The following is a 9739-nucleotide window of genomic DNA, read 5'->3' as shown; positions in this document are numbered from 1 at the left end:
TCCCTGTGTCACTGTCAATTACACTTGGGCATCTGGAGGTTTCTCTCTCGTCTGCATTTGTAATGAGTGAGCAAGTCCATATCTGCCGCCGCGGTTTCCTGCGCGGCCCTGGCAGGGACTCCTTGCAGCTCGCACGGGGTGGCTCCGGGCCTCTCCAGCCTGGTGTGATGCGCGCCTCCTCGCTGCTCCCCCAAACCCCCAGACACAAAGGCCCCCTGAAAGCAGCGTCAACACTCGAGTTAGAACGCTCCCGAGGTTGGAAGAAAATTACCACTCTCAGGGCATTTGGGGGTAGTTTTGGTCTTTGAGACATCGGTCGCCCCATAGAATAGAAAGCAGAAAGGGTCTGCGCTCACGCCGAGGGCTGTCGAGACAGGGGTGCAGCCCCAGACCCTCCAAGTTCTCGAGACGGGTCCTCAGCTTCTAGCTCCTCCCCTTCCTCAGCCTTCCCAGCATCTCCCGGCCCAGCGGCTCAGGACAAGACCAGAACTTTCAACAATAAGATACCATCTTTGCCCACGGGACACCAAACTCGCTTAATCAGAGACGCTGCAATTGGACGAAAGTTCTGCGGGACGACCCTTTTCCGGGTTCGATTCCCCCAGGTAGCAGTGGGTCGTGGCTGGGCAGGTCTTTGGATTGTGCTGAGCAATGCATGGATCTCCGAAGCTTGATTGTTTTTGGAGTTCAGTGGCCAAGAATCTCAAATTAAATTCTCTGCTTAGTCTTTCACTTCAGTGAACAGGTTCGGGCCTCGAGGCCGGTAATTCTGGCGTGCTGGGCCCTGAGGTCCGAGCTCACAGGGCCCACGCTGAGAACAGTCCAGTGGCACATCTTTTGTAAACCAGAGGCGCAGGTCGGGTTCTTGGCGGGGGTGGGTGGGGGGGGTGGGGGGTGGAGCCGGCAATTCCTTCCTGCTCCGCATAAAGGTATTGGTGTTTGTGGATTTCCCCCTTTAATAGTCCATGAAGTCAACAAACTCCCCACATGGTGGCTCCCTTTACTAAAGTTGAGTAGTGAATTGGTACAAGGAGTCTTGGAAATTTTCAAATATTTCTAAAGATTTAACTCATTTCAGAATTCGCGTGGGAGGAAAGAGTAGGATTTTAATCGGGTTCACCTTTGACGTGAAGCAAGGCGGAAGACAGGAAAGCCACAGTCGGTAATAGCTCCGGGCGCTTTAGTAAGAAAGCCGTCTCTGCTTGATTATCCGGTCGTGTTCACCGCCGGCTCTTTGTGTGCGAGCTTACTCCAGAGGCAGAGCTGAACACGGAACACACGCATGTAAACACTCCAACATAAATCAGCGAACATATGCAGTGGAGACAAAGAGATTCATCCCCATGTAGATGTGGTTTGAATCTTTATTGCAGATAGGCAATCTGGAGCATCCCCAGGAATAAACTAAGAGGAAGTGGCAGTTTCTGGCCATGAATGGTCAGAACGAAGCAAAACTTTGTCACCTTGGAGGAAGTATTAAATCTCAAATAAGAGAGCGGGAAAGGCATTGAAAATGAGCAGCATTATAATTTTGTCTTAGAAAAAGCATGCAGAATATAGCTTCTCTAAATGTTAGATCTAAATCATAGTAACAGGAAACACTCCCACTAAATTGCCATTTCCTCTAATTTTTGTTTAAGATCCAAATAATTAAAATGCACACTAATGGTTATCGATGGCTCTATTTCCTTTTTAAAAGAAATAGACCCGAGTTCTCTTACTGGACTAGAAATTTACAGATCTTCTTAAATAACCCCGGGACTTGGAAGCTTCTGGGTGGATATGGTCTTCCCTTATTGCTTTCCTCTCCCCACGTCATTTTCAGTTAAAAAATTTTAGCCATCCCCAACGAAGGGATTCCTGTTAGAAACCCTCAGTAAGTGAATTTGTACTGGGTATCCTCGTGCTTTCCCTGTCTGTCTGTATTTCCCCAAACAGAACTCAAGCTGTAAATAAAGGGGAAAAACATATTTCTCACTCCCAAATTCTTAAAATTTCAGTTTTTGTGGAAAATACAACTTCACAATTTCAATGTTAAAATTAGTAAGTGCCACAGAAAGTGTGAAGGTGTCCAAATAGGTCATCTAGAGATCCCAAAACTAGGACTAAGGGGAGACATAGAATGCTCTTTACTCAGAAGGGCAGGGGCAGGGGTTGGATAGTTCTCACCATTAAGGGCATTCGTGGACACTGCAAGGGAGGAACATATCTGAACAACGGGGGGACTTGGACGATGAATCGCCACATTAAGGGCACCACTACCAAATCTTCAGAGGCTCCGGTGAAAAATTAAACTAGTGGCAATTCTCAATGTTTGCAGCATCTGCGACCAAACAGTTCAGCACTCCAAGCCTGGACAGCTCCACAGGCCGCGCTCCGGACGCGGTTTTAACTCTAATCAATTCTACTCAGAGCCAGACTGTCAACGACAGCCAGACTCATTAGCGATTTACTGAAAATCCTCCAAGACTTCCCTTTAAAAACAAAACGACTTCCACATTTAATTGTCTATCTAAAAGAACATACGCAAGAAATTAGGAGATCTAAATTAAATTTATTAATAGGAGGGCTTGATGGTGCTTAATTCCAGAGCTTAGAGCTCTGATTGCTGGGGCTTGATGAAAAAGCAAAAAGAAATAAGAGGGACATAGTTAAAAACATGATTTTCACCATTCTCAAAATTCTATGAATTTTTTACCCATCCTTGAGAAGTGGGTAAAATTGAAAACAATCAAAACAATTAAACTTCTTTAAAATTGTACTGTATGAGTGAAAGGTGTTTATGAGAAGTCGATGACTCCGGATCTTATCCAAGAGGACGGCACAGAATAGTTAATATGTTCCTTGAGGGACTAGGATGCTGACGTCTTTTTCTGATACCCGATCATTACGTGACTGGAAAAAAAAAAAAAAGGAAGTCATTCCATGAATAAAAATCGGAGCGCAACAGTGCAACAAAATATTCTGTACTTAAAGGCCATAGGCAGACAGATGTTGACAAAGAAGCCTCTTCCAAAACCATGTTCGGATAGATTTCTGCTAACTGCACATATAAACAGGAGCAGAGGGCCGGTCACCTCTGTAACCACCGGCAGCAGCAGAAGAAGCCGCAGCTTCAGACGCAGACAGAGGGACTTCTGAGCAGAGAAGGCGCTGCCGACTCGCGCAGCTGCCTGACCGAGCGGCTCCCACAGACGCCGGCTGCGCCGCGGCCCTCTCTCTTTCCTTCGTCTCCTTCTAAGACTTTCCCTCTTTCCTTATCACTTCTTTCTCTCCGTGGACTTAAGGCCACTTTGTCCCCCACTCCTCTTAACTCATCGCCCCCTCCTTCTTCCTTCTACATCTCTCTCCTCGCCCCCTTCTCTCGGTGTCACGCTCCCTCCTAGTCCGGAGCGTCCACAAACTTTTGAACAGAATACCGGCCTCAGCAAACAAGTCCTTCAGCTCCTCCTGCTGCTCCTGCTCGTTGCTGCGGCTTCTGCTCAGACACTAACGCCAGACGGTGATGCCTCTTGGGTTGTGACTCCAGCGCAGAAACTTGGAGAAGCCCTTTGCCCGCCGTCCTACTTGGCAGCAAACCCTCTCCTGGCAGCGGTAAGAGTTGAATGGTAAGGGGAAAAAATCTTACCAAACCAAACAACTCACCTGACTGCTAATTCTTTCGCCAGCATCAGGGTACGAGTTAGCTTGCCTTCGTACCAGATCTGGCGAGTTATTGGGCGTTGGGTATATACATATATTTTCTAACTATAGCGACAAGGAAGGGGCGGGGGCGCGCCGACTGTCATTAAGCCGTATTCAATCCTGGGAGTCAGAGGTGAGTGCCGTCCCTCCCTCAGTTCAGGGGGTTTCTAGGGGTCGGAGGGTGGAAGGCCAGGGGCGTTCTGACTGCTGTGTGCTCTCTTTCGCGTCCTGCGCAGAATGACCATGTGTAGCGGAGTGAGGCTGGCCCTGCTGGTCTACGGGATAATAATGCACAGCAGCGTCTATTGCTCACCTGCCGCCGCCGGACTCCGGTTTCCTGGGATCAGGTAGGTGCTGGCCGCCCAAGCTGAGCTGAGGCCGGGGCTTCCCTTCCCCCGACACCTCCTCGTGGTCGCCCTCCTGCAGTTCCTCGGTCAGGCTACGACCTGTCAGGCTACCACCACCTCCCCATGCGCCCCCACTGCGCCGCCACCAGCTTGGGTCCAGCCGCAGGTCAGTGGCCGTGGCTCAGCGGGAGGCTCCCGACAGGCTCCACTGGGCCTCGGGCCCCCTCCCCCAGCCCGCCGCAGCCGAGGCGCCCGGGTGGACCGAGCGCACTTCGGCGGGCTGGAGAAACCTCCCCTCCCCCAACCCCTCCCACGGGAGGGGGGCAGGGCCGGGCCCTGAGTTGACTTCTTTTCCCTATTCTTAGCTTGAGTTAGGAGAACTTTGGCTCCTGGAGCCAGTTTTGGGGGGAGGGTGAGAGTGAAGCTCCCGTGGACTTTGCTTTGTTACAGCTTGTTCGGGACTATCGGGGCGGGGTCTCCCTCTCTCCTCTGCTCTCCTTCTCACCTCAATTCGAATTCTTTCTACTGGAAGAGCTTCCTCTCAAGTGATAGGTTTTCCAACTACATTTTGAGTCTTGGGGAGAGGGAGTGTTGGCCGGGTAGAGTTAAGAAGAAGCTATTTGAGAGAAGGAAAACAAACATGAGGGAGGGGGAAATAGATGAAATAGATGCAAAGGAGGAACAGAAAGCAAGCTGGCAGGCAGTACTGGGAAGGCAGCCCTACCCACCCCAGGCAGGAGTAACCCTGGCTTCCCCACCCCGCCCCCCCTAATTCCTGGTTTCTAATCGGTCGGCGCTGCCCGGGTTCCCCGCCGCAGCCCCAGAGTCCCGGGCCTGTCAGCGGGAGAGTGGAAGCTCGCCGCGCAGCGCAGCATCGGCACTCCGCTGTGCACCGGGCTCCCGGCGGCGAGGAGCGCGCGTTCTGCCTGCAAAGCTGCTCCTCCGAGCCGCGCCCAAGAATGATCTCCTTAGGGGTCGCTGACCATTGATTTGGGCTCTGGCTTCGGTATTAGGATTCCAGCATCTGGGCACGGGGTACGGGGTGGAAGTGCCCAGAAAGACCAGGAGACTCCGAGCAGCCGGGCCAGGGCAGAGAGGCGCGTCGCCGAGGAAAGGCTGGGTGTGGGGCGAGCGCAGCAATGCCTTGCCCCTACCTCTCCAGGGATGGAGGAAAGGCGAGCGAAGTAACGAAGTATGGCTAAAGCGTGCTACTTGCCTTGGCCGCTTTCCTAGTCTCTCCAGCGGCCGAAAGCGAGTGGGTTGTGTATACTAACCCACCTCTCCCGTCCTATATCAAGGATTGAGTTGGTAGGTAAGGGCGACTGCGAGATCGTTGTCTCTCGGTCCCCTGTTGACCCTTTGACCCTCGCCCTTTGCCTCTGGGTTGAGATGCTGTCCCGCCGCCCCGCCACCGCTAACATATTAGCGCGAACTATCTACTTACTGGACTTAAAAGCCCTATTTCACCCCCAGCTATTTTCAAAGTCCCGTGTGCCTGGCACTTTCTCCCGGCAAGAGGTACCGGAGGGCGCGGACATGCCACAGAATGAGCCGCTGCCAAACAGGCTAAGTTTAGGGGCATCTATTACTCATGTTCCTGCCAGATCCTCTCCCGCCCAAAATAGAAGCCGGAGGTTCTCCGTGACCTACATCTGCGCGGGGAAGGACTCCCCTGGGCTCGGAGGCTGATGGGGGTGGCTGCTGGCGTTGGCCGCCGGACTCCCCAGCCATCCACCCTCTCTGGCTCCCGGCCTCCCCCATCCGGTCTTCGCGTGGCCAGCGTCTCTCTCCTAGAGCCCTTCTCATCTCTGCCCGCCGCTGCTTGTGGACAGAGGCTCAAGCGTCAGGCCGGGAGCGGAGCGGTCCTCCTCCGTGGCCAAGTGTGCTAGGTCGGCGCAGACGCCTCGGCTTCCCAGTGCCCGTTGAGGCCGCGGCCCGGGCAGGGCGACCCTGCACCCGCGAGAGGAGGGGTGGGAATTTATGTTGGGTGTAGTTTTCTCCTCCTACTTCTACCCGCACCCTTATCCTAGAAGAAGAGGCAGTTCTCCGAGGGGCGACTTTAGGAAGAAGGAAAATCGTGAGAGCCCCTAGGGATCTTTGGGTCCTCGCAGAGCCGGGGAGGGACCTGTACTGACCACTCCTTGTGCCCCCGGCTACCCCTGCAGGCCGGAGGACGAGGCGTACGACGAGGACGGAAACCCGCTGCAGGACTTCTATGACTCGGATCCACCCGGCGTGGGGAGCCCCGCCTCCGCGCTGCGCGACGCCTACGCGCTCTACTACCCGGCGGAGGAAAGGTACCACCGCGCGGCCCCGCGCCGGCCCAGGACTGGGAGGGAGAAAGGGGCAGGGGGTGGCCCATCGAGTAGGTTCTTTTTCATAAAAGCCCTCAAGCCTCTCCTCTCCCGGGATGGTTCCCACGAGAGCGAGAGAAAGTTAGTAGCGGGCCGGTTTGTGTGGACATGAGGGCCGCGTGGGGACGAAAGGTCCGTGGCCCAAGGAGTGGCAGTGAGTGCGCGCCCCGGCCGGGCTCCACACCTGCGGTCCCCGGAGGGCAGGACGAACTCCGGTTCCTGGCACTCACGGGAACATCCCAAGAGTCATTCCCGAGTGCCTTGCCTCTGGGGTTTTCCCCGGCAGCCTCCCGGAGCACCGGGGGGCGTGCGTGCCCAGCTGGGGACCTGGGGCTGCCACTTGGGGACAGTCAGTGACCCCAGGTGCGCACTTTGCCTCCTTGTTAGAGATTTCGCCCACGGGATCCTTAACAAGGTCTACCGCAAAGTGCTGGACCAGCTGTCCGCCAGGAAATACCTGCAGACGCTCACGGCCAAGGGCGTGGGGTAAGAGTTTGCGAAAGAGTTAACCCGCGCGTAACGGCGCGCCCCCGTGCGCGCCGGGGTGGGTATCTGTGCCAACGCGCGCTGGGCGGGCGGCGCAGCTTCTACGTCCGTGCGTGCACGTGGGGCCGAGGGTGCGTCTGCGCCGCAGGGTCTGCCGGGCCAGCTCCCGGACGCAGACTAAGGTTCGGATACCGCGCCTTAAGTTTGGCCAGAGAGCTCGGGAACTGGGTGAGGAAGGGAGAAGGCAGGAAACCCGGGGAATCTGATCCGTTTTGAATAATTGAAAAAAAGAAAAAGCCCCCCTCCCCCACCAAGGCCTTCAAAACCTTCAAGCTTCGTGGGACGATTGGCTAGCATATCCTCTAAGCATGACTTTTTCTTTCCTCATTTTTCTTTCACTGTAAATTCAGCTCGAAACAAACAAATCCTCAGATTTGGACACTTAAGGAAACAGTTTTTGCTCGTGCCAGACAAACCCAGAGCACAGGGCTTGCGTGGAGCATCTCTCAGCAGAAGGCAACATTTTAATAAAGCCCATGGGACAAAAGATTACATTTTCCGCAATTAATAATTCATGCGATGAAGAATATTGCCTACAGCCTGTCGACTTATATTATTATCACGTTTTTCAATTTAGCGCGCAGGAGAGGAGTGTTCATGTCTGACTAGGAATTGCGGGATCGATGTAAACTCCACGGCGGCAGCCAACTTGAAATTTAGGGCTCTTCGGTTATTTTCTCTGTACGTGGGGGCGGGTGGGGGTGTGCCAGGAACGGTCAGGACGATTGAGCGCAAAAGCAAGGATATTCAAATTTCAGAGGGCAGCGTTTGGAGAGAGGTTGGCCTTAAGTCGCTTGCCTTTGGCCCGGACCTCATCTGGGGCCCATTCTGTAAGGACTTAGTGCCCCAAGATAGTCGATGGGGAGGGAGGAGTGAGGGTTCCCATCGCAGCCCTCCCTCCGGCAGCTCTCTGGCCGAGCAACGCGGCGCGGTGGGCGTTGAGAGCCGGCGCCCTCCCTGAAGACTCCCGCTTGGGGTGGGGCCCGTCTCCCTCCCGCAGCTATTCAACCTGTGTCTCCCGCCCCGCCACCCTCTTCCCGACCTCTTTCCTTGCAGTGGGAACCTGGGCGGCGGCGCGGACGACGACTCGGAGCCGCTCTCCAAGCGCCACTCGGACGGAATCTTCACGGACAGCTACAGCCGCTACCGGAAACAAATGGCTGTTAAGAAATACTTGGCGGCCGTCCTAGGGAAAAGGTATAAACAAAGGGTTAAAAACAAAGGACGGCGAATAGCGTATTTGTAGCGATGAGTTACCAGCTACCCTGTGTATACAACCCTGACACACTGAAAAGTCATTTTCCCAACTGACTGAACAGTCATCGCTCTTGTGTTCTGTCCAAACATGTATTTATGTATGAAGTAAAGCCATTAAATGAATATTTTGATAATAATATTGTTTTTCTTTTTACAAAGCACTAGAGAATGCACAGATATACTTTGTGGACCAATTATTGATATTGATATATATATATTACAAATATATATTAAGAATATATATATAAAAGTATAATCGAAAGCAGTTCAAAGTGTGCACAAGGATTGAAAATTCGCCTGAGCTGTTTGTTTTTATATAAAATAAATAGAAAAATAGACAATCATTGTTTTGAATATTACTCCTATTTTTGTAAACTGGAATTAAAAGGATAGTATTTTTATCCACTACAGGCCTGAAGATATTAATACCGACCATTTGCTACTGTACATAAACAGTGATGCCCTGCTCCAGGGAGATTTTGAGTAATGACTTGGGAGAATTGCTGAAGGGCACTCTTTCCCAGTGAGTCTTTGGGGCAGGCTGCTTCAATCCCAGCTGGACTCAACTAGCCACTGTCCCCCTCGCTGGGTGGCAATTCCAATACTTCTGCTTTCTTGGATTCTATTTTTATGTGTATTTGTTTCTCTTCAGACTCATCCCAGAAGGAAATTCTCCTGATAAAACAACAGCTGGATCCAAATTGCGCTTCTCCCCAGGATTCATACCACTCCCTGGGGGAGGAATTGGACTGCACAGAGAAGGGAGACTTGAATAAGAAGCTCCCTTTTCTGTACTTCCAGGGACCCCAATATTCCAAGGTTAGGGCAATTGGAGCAAAGTGAAGGAAATGTAGGAATATTGGAAAAGGCAGAGCGTAAGGCAGTAGGAGGAGGACCCTCCTGGAGAGGGACTGGCTGGGGGCTGCCTCAGGCCTGGGAGCTGGGCATAAGCCGAGTCCCACCTTAGTCCCCTGCCTGCCTGACTTTGGGCGCTGGGTATTGGAAATGGATGCAAAGTACAATGTGTTTTTCTCCAGTGCTGTCCATGCTTCTCATCTTGTGAAATGGCCAGGATCCTCCCCTTTGAACCTTGCTCTGTAGGAGCCACCCTTTTCTTTCGTGGTTTTCTGAAGACTCTTCTTTCCCACCCTCTCGCACCAGTTTTTAAAGTACTGTTTACCATTTTTCATTCACTTCTCTTAAACTTGTAATGCTTCTTAATATTTTTGTTGTTTGATGCTAGCACTTATTGTAAAGTGTAGGAACCTTTGTGTAGTTACCACTAAGTAATTATGCACTAAATATGAATCTTTTGTTTCTTGTTGATTGAGTTTGTAGGTAAAATGTATTTTTCTACATTATGGCTTATTGCTTAGTAAAATTTATTTCATAAAACCAACCTTTGTCATATTAGAATGTGTAGTGTTCACATGTTGGTCAGTTGTACTAACTGATAAATCATTTAAACCTCATCTTCATATGTATGAGTACTATCTTATATTTGTGGTCAAGAGTGAGGTAAGCAAGCTCCAACAGGCCCTGAGAATGTCC

At 52.0% G+C, this 9739-nt stretch overlaps 1 protein-coding gene across 2 annotated transcripts; it reads left to right on the top strand.

Moving 5' to 3' along the window:
* Positions 1 to 3921: 3921 nt before the first annotated feature.
* ADCYAP1 (adenylate cyclase activating polypeptide 1) lies at positions 3922 to 9289 on the top strand (the record flags this gene model as incomplete). Of its 2 annotated transcripts, XM_082640794.1 has the most annotated exons (5): positions 3922 to 4031; positions 6197 to 6328; positions 6773 to 6871; positions 7988 to 8128; positions 9226 to 9289. In XM_082640794.1, 5 exons carry the CDS (start codon positions 3922 to 3924, stop codon positions 9287 to 9289), a joined length of 546 nt encoding a protein of 181 aa, XP_082496920.1. The 2 variants fall into 2 exon arrangements, with proteins under 2 accessions (XP_082496920.1, XP_082496919.1); XM_082640793.1 differs by lacking the exon at positions 9226 to 9289 and having other exon boundaries at positions 6197 to 6384; positions 6775 to 6871; positions 7988 to 8177.
* Positions 9290 to 9739: the final 450 nt, after the last annotated feature.

This window comes from Mesoplodon mirus (genome assembly GCF_964341445.2).
Source record: "Mesoplodon mirus genome assembly, chromosome: 13".
NCBI lineage: Eukaryota > Metazoa > Chordata > Mammalia > Artiodactyla > Ziphiidae > Mesoplodon > Mesoplodon mirus.
The sequence above is the reverse complement of the archived record's forward strand: the minus strand, read 5'-3'. Positions and strand labels throughout refer to the sequence as shown.